General features: G+C 38.4%; 1 protein-coding gene across 1 annotated transcript; it reads left to right on the plus strand.

Annotated features, from left to right (window-relative positions):
* Nucleotides 1–2584: 2584 nt before the first annotated feature.
* LOC113130722 (calcium/calmodulin-dependent 3',5'-cyclic nucleotide phosphodiesterase 1B) lies at nucleotides 2585–15585 on the plus strand. Its single transcript, XM_026307543.1, has 14 exons — nucleotides 2585–2787; nucleotides 4804–4917; nucleotides 5919–6101; nucleotides 6524–6590; nucleotides 6724–6840; nucleotides 7183–7323; nucleotides 8211–8311; nucleotides 10471–10596; nucleotides 11040–11141; nucleotides 11342–11462; nucleotides 13251–13332; nucleotides 13575–13692; nucleotides 14294–14430; nucleotides 14953–15585. The coding sequence occupies exons 1-14, from the start codon at nucleotides 2735–2737 to the stop codon at nucleotides 15048–15050; spliced, it is 1560 nt and encodes a 519-aa protein (XP_026163328.1). The 5' UTR covers nucleotides 2585–2734; the 3' UTR covers nucleotides 15051–15585.
* The last annotated feature ends 754 nt before the right edge of the window (nucleotides 15586–16339 follow it).

The following is a 16339-nucleotide window of genomic DNA, read 5'->3' on the forward strand; positions in this document are numbered from 1 at the left end:
GTTGCTGACGCAGAGCCTCTCCTGCTGACTTGTGGAACACTGAGGATTACAAACACACACACTCAAATACTGTACACACGCTTCCAATACAGTTTACAACAGAAGGAAGGACTAGATGTGTCTGTGAGTGTAAGCACAGAGCAGGGTAGATTATTATAAACTACTTTAACTTTATATACATTCAAACAGAAGACAGTCACACATGGTGGATTTATAGTAACACAGAGGCACAAGTTTACTCTGTCTCTCTCGAACACTTGCAAACACACACGGTCTGCAACAGCATTCAGAGTCAGAGGCCATGACATCGGTTTACAGGATACACAGAGCAGCTGACCAACATCTCAGTCCTATGACATCGAGAGCCACCCTGGGACGGTAAGTCTGCTTTTTATTGTTTTTCTATTACTATTTGTTTTGTGCACATATTTACTTACATAAAACAATCATCCTTTCAGTAGTTTTGTTGGCTGAACAGTTTGCGGTGACATTCCCAGGTTGTTGTGGGCCCCTAATGATGCAGAAGGGTTGGATTTCTTTACACAGTGACTGGTGTGTTGTGTACTGAGGTGTAATTGTATTTTTTTTATCAACATATAGACATACTTTGCATGCTTCACATCAATTATTACCACTAATACACAGTAAGATATTGCATTTGCACATTCAGTTCAATTATCCTAAATTGGAGCCGATAGCAATGAAAAAATACACACTGCGCTACACCACACTAGCAAGTGGCTCTGTGAGGATGCACTTTGGCACATGGGGGCATTTTGGAGGTGTGTGTACTACAGTAGCCATAATAGTTGAGCATGTCGATAAGCACAAAATAGAAAGTGCACCTAAGGCTGATGAGACTGTTTAAACCAAAGTATTAGACAAATCCAAATGTTGACCTGATGATGAACTTGAAACATTTTAATGTAATTTTCATTGCTGTGATAACCACAAATAAAACTGCATTAACTATATGGATGGCTAGATGTGACAGGTATGTGACTAAGAGACAAAATATGACTTTGTGATCTGCAAGCACCCACCTTTAATCAAACCTAGATGTCTAACTGGGTGTAATGTCAGAGATCATAGACAGTGGTGATTGAGTTTTGACCCTTTAATCATTGTGTTCAATCACAAACCTTTTGATTGGGGTGAAATTTACATGATTCTACTGACTCAGATCACTGAGTGGAGAGAGAGCCAGCAGAGGGTGTATCTTCGTCATCATCACTGGGCACACGACGAACCAAAAGAGTAAAAAAAAAAAAAAAAAAAAAAAAAAAATCACTGATGTAGAGTGAAAGCAAGAGGCTGGCAAGTGCAGCAAGGGAAAGCAATTTAGTTTTAACAGATTGTGACACCACATGAATTTCTTTTTTTTTTTTTTTAACTCAATTTACATTTTATTGGTAAGAAATATATATATATATATGTAAATATATTCTCTGGCATTTTTATGTATTGGTTTTATTTTCCTTTGACATGAAATACGGGACAAAAGCAGCCTAAAATGATACATGATATGAGGAATCATATGTCGTAATGTTACTTTTCTTCATTTTTGCATTATGTTGTGCCATGTCAAAGAGCATGGGAGCATGAGAGACAGTCTGACCCAGCAGCCAAAGCAGGACAAGCAAGGAGAGAGATGGACAGCAGGCAGGGGTTTTCCCAAGCCACGTTGTAGCACAGCTCTCACAATTCTCTATAAATAAAGACTAGTAGTGGATATAGGACCTGCAACTGTAAAAGTGTTTGGAGATGACTTCCATTGCTTTGTAGGTTTGTGTGCTCTCCTTTTATGGCATCTCAGTAGGCTGAAAAAGTCTTCAGACATACTCTCTTTACTCCTTACAAAACACTCAGCTGACATGTACTGATGGGGCATTGCAGTAAAATGATTTCGGCTGTGCTGTCAAAGCAGAGCATTGATATGACCTTAATTATAATTTGAACCTCTGTGTTTTTGACAGAAGTCACCAGAGTTGACTCACTGCAGTTTCAGTATCTGGTTAAATTTTTGCCCCTGATGCACAGATTATTTTCTTGTTGCGTGGTAACTAATCAAGCAGAGCAGCAACACAGGAAACCAGTGAAAGCACTCACAGAACATTTATTTTAAAGGTAAGAGTGTCCATTTTCCCCTCTTATATCACTGTGCACAAGAGAATCAGGAAGAAAAGTGAACCTACTGGGCTGTTGTGGGTGGCTTTCGAGGACAAGTTTTGTTTATGTATTTTAGCTTGGGTGAGTCGGGAGGGTTTCAGTGAAAGACTTTCAGTGTAGTGCTGATTTGCGGCTGCAGGAGAAATTTCTCATTTGGGATTTGAGAATACACAGCTTGAAAGCCTCACAGTCAACACTTCACCAGCGAGTGAGGTCGAACTCACTCATGCTTCACACAACGGGTATACACATGTACACAAACACTCTCACTGACAAAGACACTCACACCAGGCACACACACATACACACATACACACATACACACACACACACACACTGACACAGTTTGGGCCTGCCTAACCAATCAGAGTGAAGTGGAGTAGGTCCCCCCAGAAGTGGGTGGGAGAGCTGTTGAAACAGAAGTCTGTCTCAGGACGCACAAAGTTTGCGTTGGTGGTTTGGAGAACTTTTCTGCTTACTACTTTTCTGCTTTTTCCTTTTTCATCCTGTTGTTGTGTTTTTTTATTGAACTCTGGGGTGCATTAGGGCACTGCTTGAGTGTGGAATGGCTGAACTGGTGCGAATCCGTAAGAAACGACTGCAGATCCCCATCTCTAGGTAAGACAGGCCATTAAAATTAGTACAAATTAGATCACAGTTAGTTGTGATACGTACGGCTGGGGGCCTTTACCAAACATGCTACATCACTGGGACTAATAGGTTTTCACTGTGCACTAGAACTGTCTGGATCATCTTCTGATATATAAGTTGTTTTCTTGTTTTGCGACAATGGAAATGTGTGACTCAAAATTATAACCTGCAATGAACAGTGATGAGTGAAAATGCACCAGACCTCAGAGGAACCTCTGACCCATTTTTTTTCTTTTCTCACATCTTTTGGGTACTGCAAATCACAAACAAGAGAGAAGTTCATCCTTTTCTTGAAAAGTACATTTTAAGAAAGATATTTCCCTTGCTTTTTTTAGCATTTCATGCATTCACCAAAATGTCCTCTGACTATACTTAGCAGCATGTGGTTGTGCGAACACTCGCTTACTTATGCTTTTACTGTGGGAGGGAAAATGTGCAGCAGAGGTGATAGGTCATGTGGTTTTGTTTTGGTAGACTGATCTATTAGTGTGAGGGTTTAGAGCTCTAAAAAACCTGGTTGGCTGTGTTTGTGGGTTATTTTTTGATAGAAATGTGCACATCTTATACCACGATAGTCAATATTACAAGTGATTTTCACACTGTTAGAGACCGAATCAGGTGGAAATTAAAGTTATTTGTCATTCTCTGAAACATAATGTAGAAATATATTGAAGGAATAGTACTAAGTAAGCTGATACCATTAAAACTCTTTTACACTGCTGTGTTGACATGCACTTGGATGACACTATGCAGTGTGTCGATTCAACAGTCTGAGCCGAAGGAAGATTCGTCATTTGTCTCTATAAACAAAGTTTCTCAGTTGCACTTGAGGAGTAATTTCCTGTAAACGTACTGTCAGAGGTTCTTCTACTATGAACAGTTGAAAGAAAAAAAGGAGTGTGTTATCATGAAAGATTACTTGAGATTGAAAGTGAGCGGTGGCATTCAGATGCATTCTATTTTTATGACTCAACAGCTTTTGAAAGCCCATGCCAGCGCGATAAACACTTGAAAAACTGTGAGGGTCTCATCCCCATGAGAGAACGGGTGCAGTTTGAACACAGTCGCTCTGGTCAATGCGCCATACGGGCGGCTCATCAAATATTTTAGAGGAATTATCTGTGGCAAAAGTGTGTTATCATATCAAATATACCACTCTCCCCATCGTCCAGCAAACCACATCACTGCAGATCTATAAACAGAGTGAGATTTTTCATCAGAGCTGTACTAAGCTATGAAAGTGTTTGGATTTATTACTGAGATGAGATTATGTTAACAGACTGCAGGTGGGTTTCACTGCAGATGACGTGATCCAAGCATATGCTTTTTATTATACAAAAGGAGATGAATGTGTTTCCACCAGTTCTCTTTTGTAATTTGATTAAAAGTTTCAAAACCAAGAATGAGCAGCATGTTCTCAGACAAGATCGCAATATGGCCAACACTTAAAAACATCATTTTTCAAGGAGCCCACTTTGGCAATATGCGAGTTACATAAGCCCCACAACCCTGGGAAGTTTTTCTCTCATGGAAAATTTGGCACTAATGATGTCCTTTTGCCACTGGCTTTCTTTGGACAGCTTGGCATTTAAATCGCTTCCAAGTGAACTCTTTCCATTTGCAAAGGTTTCTCATCCTGTTGTTAAAGCACTTCTTGGACGTTGTTTTATTCACTCATGATGACGACAAGTGCTGTCAATTTACAGAGCCATGTTTTAGAAAGCTCAAATCACCCAGAGCCCCTATTTTATTCAAAATGACCATTATTCTGTAGCTATACCTTTTATTGTTGTGCTCAGTGTGATTTTATGGGAAGACTTTGACGCCAAACAGCTGTAACCTCAAACCTCTTTCACACCTCTGTTACTTCTCAGTGATTGCTGTTTTGACAGGTGAAATGGTTTTCCACTACATCCAAAAGAGGCACCGACCATTTTATTTTGTTTTGATCTCATCCAAATAAATACATTTTGATTCTTTCAGGATGAGAGGCATGCTGAAGCAGCTGGAGGAGAAAGATGTCGACTTTGAAGAAATCAAAAAGAATCTGGAGTACACAGCAGCTTTACTAGAGGCAGTTTACCTCGATGGAACAAGGTGAGTGTAGGAGATAATGAGCTTTTGAAAACAAACGCTCGTAAATTGAAATTTAAGACACATGTTTTGTTAGAACTTTATGTATTCATCTTCTTTTATAGTCTTTTAAACAATTCAAAAAACATTTTCCATTGCCAGAGGTACCACGTCACGACAATAACTATATTTGGTCCTAGCTGAAAAGACAGCAAAAGGACACAGGACTTTACTTTTAATTTATTTGAAAGAACGTTTTTTCTGAAGAATAAGTAGAATTATTTACACTTTTCCTTCACCTAGGACATTTAAATCACCACCTACAGTACAACCTCTAAACAAAACTGATTCTGTTGTGGGAGTAATTCTGCTATTTGTACCGTCTTCCCACAGTTTCCTCGCATAGTTTGACATTTTTGGGAAAATGTTATGTCAGAAACTGGTTAGCTAAGATGCAGAAACACAATAAACCCAGCATCTCTAAAGATTTCTGTGAACACATTGTTTACAAATAGTGTAAAAACTTTCCATTTTACAGTGTGTTATGTACTAGACTATTTCTTGGGTGGGTAACTTTCTGGACTCTCCAGCAGGCAAGCTGTTTCCTCGTGTTTCCAGTCTCTGTGGTAGATAAGCTCACCAGCTGCTGGATGTAGAATCATAGTTAACACGCAGACGTGTGTGTTAAATTCATCTTCTCATCAAACTATGTGCCTGTAAGCTAATAAACATAGCTCTGAATAAGTCAAACTAATTGTTTAAAAATGACAGTTCTCTTAGGTTCAAGCTGTGTAACTTAACTGGACTCTGGCAAAACCCAAAGCCTTACAGTTACAGTTACACTTACACTTACAGTTTTATAATAATCCCTTCCAAACTGCCATTAAAGTATCCAAGGATTTATTGCACTGAAACCTTAAAAGACTTAGACACTTCACATAGTGCTTTCATCCATCCATTGCCTATGACTCTGTCTTCAAACAATGCGTGTTTGTGTCTATGTGTGTGTCTGTTGTCTCTCTCAGACAGTGTCTGGAGTCTGAAGATGATCTTCAGCAGCTGCAGTCGGACGGAGTGCCTTCAGAGGTCACTGATTGGCTGGCGTCCACCTTCACCCAGAGGGTCCGACGGCCTGTGCGACGTTCAGACGAGAAGCCCAAGTTCCGCAGCATTGTCCATGCAGTGCAGGCTGGGATATTTGTGGAGAGGTATGTTACGTCATTTTTGGGAAATGTATAACAAATCCAGTGTAATTATGTCAGGATGTTTAATCATGTTAAAAAGAAACAGAGCCACTCAAACGGCTATATGTTCTATTAATCACACCTAAATACAATAAAATAGGGGAAAAAATCATCTCATACTATAAAACTCCCATTGTAAATGACTGATTCCCACATCTGTACTGTAACTCTAATATGAACTCATACCAAGTTATTACTGTTTCACCCAGAGGAAAAAATAAAAAGCTGTTACATGAAACATTAGCATCGTTTTCTCTTTAAAACATCTTTACAAAGGGGACAGGGACTTTGGAGGATTTATATAAACAGCTCCTGAGTCAGGTTTGCTGCACAGTGTCAACATCTGAACTTTAACTGAACTCAACATAAACACTGCATTATTCCAGGATGTTCAAGAGGGCCTACACTGCAGCCATGCCAGACCAACCTGTGGCTGTTATAAACTGCCTAAGGGTAAGCTGCCACTAATCTTAAAACCTCACTGTGTGTTGTGAGTTTGAGCAATAAATCGACATTACGATTAGGAACATTTACACCACACAAGTATGCATCAGTAATGCCGTCACTTTGCTCTCTTTCTCCTCAGGATGTTGACCGCTGGAACTTTGATGTGTTTGCTGTGAACTCAGCCAGTTCTGATCATGCATTACAAACGTTGTTCTTTGAGCTGATCACCAGATATGAGCTTAACAGTCGTTTTAAGGTCATTTACCTTTTTCCCTGTGCAGCATATAAAGTACATTTTCCATGCAATATTTTATTTTACATGCAAAATGGAAAAAACATTGTTGCATTGAATAAAAAGCCTTATAGTAATGGGAGTATTACTGTCATGTGAGTCTGTGTTGTAATTTGCAGACATAATTAGGCATATGGGCTTTATTATCAGTTTGTGGTGTTTGAAGGAACAGATGGTTGCCAAATTACAATCCTAATCACAGCTTTATTACACCATTCAGCTTGTTTTAACTTTTATTGTTGACACAAACTCTTGAACCGTGGATTTTTGAATCCAGATGTCATGATTATGTAATGCTTTTTGCAGATCCCCATCTCATGTCTGACAGAGTTCCTGTCTGCGCTGGAGAGAGGATACTGCAAATACAACAACCCCTATCACAACCATGTTCATGCTGCGGATGTGACGCAGACACTGCACTGCCTGCTGCTCCGTTCTGGACTTGTGGTATACAGTGGACCTGCTTGAATACTTTTCTTATTATTTCTACAAGTACTATCTATAAGTAAGATAGTACTTTCCACCGTACCTAACCTGTCTGTAGTACTTAACACGCAGCCCATTTGTCATGTCCTTAAACAGCAAAGCACTTGACATTATTCAATATTTGGTATCTGCTGTTAGCCAAGCTATAGACTACAGTGACTGTTCAGTGTATTAAAGGAACATGTAACCCAGTATAAGTGTACTGGATGGATTGCCATAAACCTTGCTTTACACATTTCATATAAGATGTAATTATTTTGGTGATCCCTCTTCTCATAATAAGGTCAAAACACTGATTGTCTAATACTTTGTTTTATAACTAAACACCTACAGCACTAATGACATTCCCATCAGCCTCAGCTATATTTTTATGTTTTTGTGCTAAAAAGCAAATAGGCCATGCTAATGTGCTCAACTAAGATGTTGACCAGGCTAAACATTATACATGCTGAACATCAATATTCTGATGTTGGCACCTGGTTCAAAGCACTGCTGTGCCAAAATACAGCTGCTAGCATGGGTGTACACTCCTAAAATAATACTTTTTGGACAACAGTTTGAGTTGTTGCACAGAGAAATAAGCTTTGGCTATGAGGCAATACCTCTAAGAAGGATTTATTGATAATAGGAAAAATACAGAACATTGGCAGCCTTATTCTTTGAATTCAAGTGATTCACTCTTTATTGCACAAAGATGTTCCTCCCCTAATCATCAACTTTGAGAAGCTGATACTTTATATCAGTATATTGTCTAATAGTAACATTATTTGAAATATAAAAACAAAATTGTACGTATACTATATACAGTATGTAGTTAAATACCCTTTTTGTCTCTTTTGTCTATGAAGCACTGGCTGACAGAGCTTGAAGTGATGGCATCGCTATTTGCCGCAGCCATCCATGACTATGAGCACACAGGAACCACAAACAACTTTCACATCCACACAAAGTAAGCTCTATATCTGAAACATATTTTATTAACCCTGTCTTAGAAACCACCAGCTAAATATACATATATGCCACATCCTGCTGTGAAACTATAAAAGAGCCAGTGACATGAGGGAATGTAGAAAATAGTAAGGAAGCGTTTCATAAAGGCCTTTGCGCAGTTTTAGAAAGAACGTGAAAAAGCAAGCACTCTAAAGCAAACACATCTTCATGGAGGGAACACAGTATTTTTAGATGTTGATTTTCCACATAGGAGGGCTGAAGAACGCAGTCTCTTGGCACCCATAATCATCATCATGCTTTATTTTGGGAATAAAGCACAAAGATGTCCGAAGTTTGTCCAAAATGGGAGAACATATCTTAGTTCCCGTATCTAAAAAGGACCTATCTTAAACTATGTTTGAACTATAGGTTGTTATAGCTCAGTTGTTTGCTGCTTCGTGAAGAATATTGGCTGTGGTCATCTTGAATATATTTTGGGTACAACTGAGGTATTCACTATGGATAAAGCACGTGAAAAGCATCCAAAGAAATCTCGCAAACTTCTCTTGCGGCCGAGTCCACTTGTGTGTGCCAAACCTTTGATATTGTGCCAAATTATGACACAATAAACATTAAGCATTTTGTTTATAACATTAAAAAGTATAAGAACTTATAAATATAGGCTGCATCATAAAAAAGAAAATTAAAAAAACAGAAAACATGATAATTAATCTTTGTTTCCAAGTGGTTCAATTGGGTCCACTGTATAAATTGGGCAGCTTTGTTAGTATTTGGTCATAATGTGTTTTCCCCAGAAAAAGGGGGAAATCTTTTTAGTAGTACACTATTCATTACTCTAGACTGCTTTAGAAATTTTTTTGTCTTTTTTGTCACACTTACGGTTTTGGTTGGATTCACACACATTCAATGAGAAAATAGAATGGCTTTATTAAACGGATTGGGCATGGAAACTAACAGTGAGCAGGCTGGAGATCAGGAAAAGCAGGAGGGCCGGGTCAACTGGCTGAGGCAGGGTCAGTCAGGAAGATAGACAGGCTGGTGGAGTAGGCAGGGAGACTTAGTCAGAAACAGGATGAGTTTGAGTTAGGGTAACAGATGGCTTAGTCAGGGGCAAGTTGAGGCAGGCTCAGGCAGACTGGCTGGAAGAGTGAATGACAAGCAGTAGTCGGTGGCTAAGGGCCAGACAGATTTGGGTGCAGGGGGACAAGCTGGTTAGCTGAGTTACTGACCAACAGCAGATAGGAGATTAGATTGAGGTGAGTGGGTTTGGAGGCAGGGAGACAGGAAGGTTGAGCTGAGTTGCTGACTAGTAACAGGGAGTAGACTTATGCAGAAGGAAGCAGGAGAACTGGAGCGTCAAAGAAGAATGGTATCTTTAACAGGAACAGGTGTACAGGACACTGTGGTATCAGATGATCTGAACCCTGAGGGTAAAGGGGTTTTTATAGCTGAGCTGAGGCAGACAAGGTACATGTGAATCCAGTCAACGGGAGAGTGATCAGGTAAATGTAGAAGCACTAAGGGAGAGAACAAGGGACAGGAAGTTCTACAAAATAAGAGCACAGCACCAAAAGTTACAACAGAAATCAGAGGCTAGCTGTGTAATTAGTACCAAATTACATACTTTTTACCAGAACAGGCCCTTTGTGGTTAATTATTTGCAAATTATGGAATCTTAAAGTCAGGAGTTGAGTTTCTCTCATGATTACCAGTTTAACCAATATGCAAGTCTCAAAAGGCATACAGTATTTTTTTTGAAGCAAGTCAGTGTTTACTTTAAGCATATGACAAAGGCCTCAAAATAATTACTAATTGGAGATCACAGTGCATTTTATCCAAATAAAGGGACACAGGATGTCTGATTAAAACATAGTTAATAAACTTGCTATAATGAGTCATTAATACCCACATGGTGCCAGTTTTGATCACATCCCATTCCCTGTTCCTCCCCTCACCACTTTTAAATTCTTCATTATAAACCTACATATTACTTAATTTTCTCCCTGAGGCCCATTTATTTCATTCTCACCTCCTCCACCTGCATCAGTGTTTTACTACTGTATTTTTATGCACATTTGCAACCTATGCATCCCTTTATCTTCGCTCTGGCCCAATCTCTTCCCTCTCTCACTTGCTTCCTCTTTATCTGTTTTCCAGGTCAGAGTTTGCGCTGATCTACAATGACCGGTCAGTACAGGAGAGCCATCATTTGAGTGCAGCATTTCAGCTGCTGCAAGACCACCAAATGAACATCTTTATGAATTTGACACGAGAGGAATGGATGTACGGCTGCAACATTTCAACTGTCTAAAATTTTTTGTGAAGCGATTGCACACTGAAAAAGGCTTAGCTGAAATGTGACGTTCTTTATATTTCTGTCAAAGTAAATAATCCTTGTCTGCACTGGAGAACAGTTGATGTGATGAGAAAATATACTTTATACACAGTTTATATATTCATGGAGGCTGTTTCTTCATATATAACCAGATGCCATATGTGACAGTGTTATTCATGGAGAAGCTCTCCAGGTATCCCTAACATAAAGACCAAGTGTACTGTATAATGGGCTTTTCCAGCAGTCAGTGTCACCATGGGAACAGAAAAATCCATTAGCAAATCTAAAATGGTTACAGCCTCATTGAGTCTTCCTGCCTGCCATTTTACTCTATACTATCCCTTCCTATCATGTAAGGTCAAATCTTGTGTCTTTGTGTGTTTGCTTATAGGGAGCTGCGCTCATTGGTTATAGAGATGGTGTTATCCACAGACATGTCCTCCCACCTACTCCAAGTCAAAGCGATGAAATCCTGTCTAGAACAACAAGAACGGTAACGTTGATGGACTGTGCTGTAGCTCATGCTGTGGTACATAATCAAGAGGTCAAAAAACGAATGTTCAGAGCAGATCCAGCTGAATGAAATATCCTCCGCAAATTGCTGTCACACTGGCTGGTGTCAGGTCTGCTTTTCAGACATGTCTGGAGGCACAGCAACAACAAAAAACAAGTGCAGTATGCTTTCTTCAACAGGATTGACAAGCCAAAAGCTCTGTCTCTGCTACTGCACACGGCTGACATAAGCCATCCATCCAAGCCCTGGGCACTGCACTCTCGCTGGACCAAAGCACTGATGGAGGAGTTTTTCAGGCAGGTAGGAACTCTAATAAACCCAAAATATCAACAGTAGTGTTTATACTCTTCTCTTCCTCTTGGTTCAAAAAACGTCATACTGAGGTTATTGATCACTAAAATGGTCAAACTTAACTTACTTCAATTAATGGCAAAAGTTACTGCTGATGAGTGTACAAAGCCAATTTACAAATGTCAGAATCTCTTCCTGTCTTCACAAATCACATAAAGTCTTCTTGCTTCTGTTATATGCTTTTGAGTTCTTTTTATCTCTGGTTTTCTCAGTATTATTGAGTCTTTTTGTTAGTATGAATGTCAGATAGTCAGATATGGTCAGATAATGTCTATTCCATTGTCTGCTGTTGGTTTTTGTCCAATTGTTATATGACTGGTTTGATCCTTTATAATCTCAGCATGACTGATTAGTCAAAAGGTCGGACACCTAATAACGGTTCAACAGTTTTGTAAATGACTCATCAGTATGTGAAAGAGAGAATGGGAAACCTTCAAAGAGGTTTATTACATCAGAGCTAAAGAAAACAACATAAATAGCACATTAGTTATGAGTTAGAGAGAGGAAAATCTCTTTGATTTTTTTTTTTTTTTTTCAAACACGGGCATTTTTAGATTTACCAGATTTAAGTCTGGAAAACATTCACTGAGAATCGACTGAGAAGCTTACAAACGATTTGATGTTGTTGAAAGGAATATGTGGCCTTTAAAAACGCACAAACCTCATGAAAAACTAAGCCTAGATATAATTATTCTGCGTAATTTTAATGGAAATTATTTTTTGATATTTGGATAGCGTGTTTATATTTTGAAACCCTGAAGCTGGTGCCGGTAATCCACAGTGACAGCAGAAGAACTAAGCAATTTATAAGATAATCCATCAAGATCAAAAAAGGATTTTGATCATATGTACTGTAACAACATCAAATATTGGAATTTGAGTTCTGCTTTGTTCCTATACCCCCCATTCAATAGATGTTCAGGAGCCTTATATCAAAAGCAAACTAATTTTACATACTTTTAAGTTGATATGCATGAAAAGATCTTAATTAAGTGCCTAAGTTATTAAATTATTTATTTAAAATCTGATCTTAACTTCTTAATGTGTGTGGTTGTTTGTCTCTATGTCACCCTGCAATGGACTGGTGACCTGTCCAGGGTGTACCCCTGCCTTTACCCCAAAGACCGCTGGGATAGGCTCCAGCAGATCCCTGTGGCCTTAAATAGCAATATGCGAGTATAGATGATGGATGGATGGAAGTGAACATGATTTTTTAGTGCTGTTGGCGTGTTTTTTAACTGGTAGCTCTGCATGAAATTAACCATCCATTCTGGTGTAGGATGGCTTTATATTGATGTCTTAGTTACTCTAACAAGTAAACTGTCAATCATCCATTCTTACAACCTACTTTAAATGCCATCATTCTCAAGCAAATGCAAACTGGGTCTTGTCAAAAGACAGAGAAAAATTGGGAGGCTAGTATTCTGGTGGTGATTTTCTATTTACGGTATTTTCTAGTAAATGCAGGAATAAGATGCTTTATGCTGTCAACCTTTCTGTTTTCACTGCATGGGCTGAAGAAAAAAAGAATAGAATAGAGGAGGTGTTGGAACAGGCTTATGCTTTCTTTTGTTGTGTTAATTAAAAAACAAAAAATACTTACCGGTACATGGTTTTCTCTGTATAATTTTATAGTCTCAGATAGAAAGTGTTGAGTTGAACCTTTAAAAGCTATGTCCATGTGATGTGTAGGAGGTTGTTTAAGATATCATTTGTCTTTCTTTCTACCTTTGTGAGGGTGATAGAGAGGCGGAGCTCGGCCTGCCCTTCTCTCCTCTGTGTGACCGAAAAAGCACCCTGGTAGCCGAGTCCCAGATTGGTATGTCTCTCAGAACCCTTTCCAAAGTGTATTTCTTCCTCAGTTTTTTCTGTTTTCTTATAGACGTGCTTTAAGCTCCCTATAAATATTCATGTTATTCATTATAAAGCATGCATCTTATTGTAGCACTGAATTAAATACATTTCTCCATTGATGTACAAAAAAACATGCAGCTATTCCTAATTCCTATTTTACATATTTAGCATTTTCGCAAGATAATGAGGTGACTTTTGCTTTCTTAGGTTTCATTGACTTCATTGTGTATCCAACCTTCTCCCTGCTGACGGACATGGCTGAAAAGATTGTTATTCCATTGGTGGAGGAGAATCCTGGTCCACTAGATCCCTGTAACAAACACAGGTAACACACAGACAACACACGTGATGTGATGTGGCGCTGGGTGAAGAGGTACCTACAGTGAACTAAAGACTGGCAACAGAATACTAAAATAAATATCGTGACATTTTTGGAAATAGACCTATTCACCCTCCTGCCAGGAGTTAGATAAGAAAATTCACTCATGACCGTCAGATGCAGTCAGCATCTCATTAGCTTAGCTTTGTGTAAAGACTGGATACATGAGGAAAAGGCTAAACTTTGTCAAATAGTAAAAAATTGCCTACCAGTACCACTACACAAATGAAGAAAAACAAAATAATAATAATGATATTAATAAATATTATTATTATTATCATCTGTAGATTTACTAGGTTAATGTACATGGTTAATTAGGTCTATAAGGAGGACAGCATCTTGGACCAAAGCTGTTCTTGGAGTCTTTGCTGGGTGCATGACATTGCATAGTAACAAGACTTCATGACCACAAATTCACAGTTTTTACACATTGTTTTTCACTACACATAACAAGATATAAGATATTAATTAATGACCTCCGTGCGTGCTGGTAGGTGGAGTGAATGAAATAATCTTCATATGAAGTCAGTCTGTTATTTCTCAATAGTAATCTTTGGAAGGAGAGCTCCAGAGGCCTGCAGTGGAGTCTCGCTCACATCACAGCGGAGCTGGTGAGCTTCCGCTCCACATGGACACGGCACACAGAAGACAATAAGCTCAAATGGAAGGAATGTGGCTCAAATGGTATGTAATATAGTACATACTAATTCATTTATATTATTAATGCACACTGTGCCATGTAGGGAAAAAAAAATGAACAAAGACATTCTTGAGACCATATTATTCATTTCCATAGCATCAATCTATTTCAGGATTATGCAGAAAAAAGAAATATTTGAGAGATTGACATTTGACATCAGATTTATCTGATATACTGTGTTAAGTAGAGATAGTTGCTATTTTATGAAACGTATAGCTATTCTTGCTGCATAGCTTCTGCACTTTTCTGGCATTGCTTTTATATTTCTAGCTTAAAAGATCACCAATTACATTTTCTGACAATGCCCACTAACACATAAAGTAAATATTAACGTCAAAGATCTGATTTTGCTGGGACAAAGCCACATTGCTCCATAAATGTGCTGCGTATCCTTGATTTGATTTGGTTTCTACATTCTTTTCAGAGTGATCTCATAAGGAGATATGGTTTCCCTTTCAGCTTAACAAAATTTTCCAATGCCTTTTCCAATCTTCTCTATCCTCCAGGATTTTCAGACCCCAGTGTGACAGAAGAACCGAGACCTGGACAAGAGGGGCTATCAGAAAAATCTCTGCAAGACCACACTTCAGATACAAAGCAGTAAGAGTCAGGACTCAGTTTATGACATGTGTTCTTTCACAGGCTATCTGCGGAGGTTAACTGAGTTTAATGTTGCGTCAATGTTTGTAACAAAACCACAATGCTTTCTTATAATATGATGTTGAGAGGGATAAGGGAATGAGGGGTGGTTTAAGGTTATAATCATCTTCCCAAGGTAAGATGCAGCGTAATCACAGATATGTCCCTTGAGTCTTATTATAGTAATACTGTGTTTATTTAAATACAAAGTGTACATGCTGGCCATGTCATACAGCATAGTTTGTGTTCCTAATTTAATTTGCCACCTGAACACTTGTAAGGAACATTTTACCTTTTATAGTTGGAACTCTACACAGATCATCTATTAACAATGCAATAAAAATGGAAAATATTTTAATCCTTCTCATATCTGCTGTTTCTTAATTATTCATTGTCATTGCCCTTTGAGGTGGAATAAGTCGGTGATGTTCTGATGTTGTCAAAGTATAAATTGTAATTGTAAAATGTGTGCTTCACTATATAAAGTGTTGGTAAAAACATTCATGTTTTTCTTTGCACCACTCTCAGAATACAAACAGTAGTCGGTATGTACAGTAGCTGCTCTCTGAATAGTCAAGTGGAGCTTACAGCATATTGTCCTGTGCTGTTTGTGTACAATTGACATACAGAGGAGCCATGACTGCATCTCAACCAAAATTGAACAACTGAAGTGTCATCCATGGTCAACAGATAAATCCACTTTTAATGTACTGTGGCTCCAACCCAACAGTAACGGTTAAAACAGCATTTCAGCTTTATGTTAGAAGATACAGTTTCTAGACATTATAAGGGAACATTTGAAAGGGTTCTCAGCAATTCACTTATATGTTTGTAAAAATAAACTTGTACATTATTTAGAAAATTATACATCAGAAGCAGAGACACACTAACTTTTAATTCTTAATATTGGCTAAGATTCAAATCCAAATGTCAAGACAAATTTTTAAGCATTTTCCATTACATCCTTGTGTGATTTTTTAAAAATAGAAACTAACAATGTTGAAGTCAGATCCCTCTTAAAAATGCTGCCTGGTGCCTTCATTCCAGATCTCTCCTCTTCCAGGAGGAGGGGCTGTAGAGCCAAGTAATGACAGTTAGGTCAAGTAGAATAGAAGAACTAAGATTGTCTAAATCAGGATCAGTGGCTGTAGATAAACAAATTTGCAGCAATGGTACTTCTCTTATATCATAATCATACTATCGCTTAGTCTTTTAAAGTGAATCTTATTTTGATATAGAGAATTGATCAGAAGT

This window comes from Mastacembelus armatus, chromosome 5, assembly GCF_900324485.2.
Source record: "Mastacembelus armatus chromosome 5, fMasArm1.2, whole genome shotgun sequence".
Classification (NCBI taxonomy): domain Eukaryota; kingdom Metazoa; phylum Chordata; class Actinopteri; order Synbranchiformes; family Mastacembelidae; genus Mastacembelus; species Mastacembelus armatus.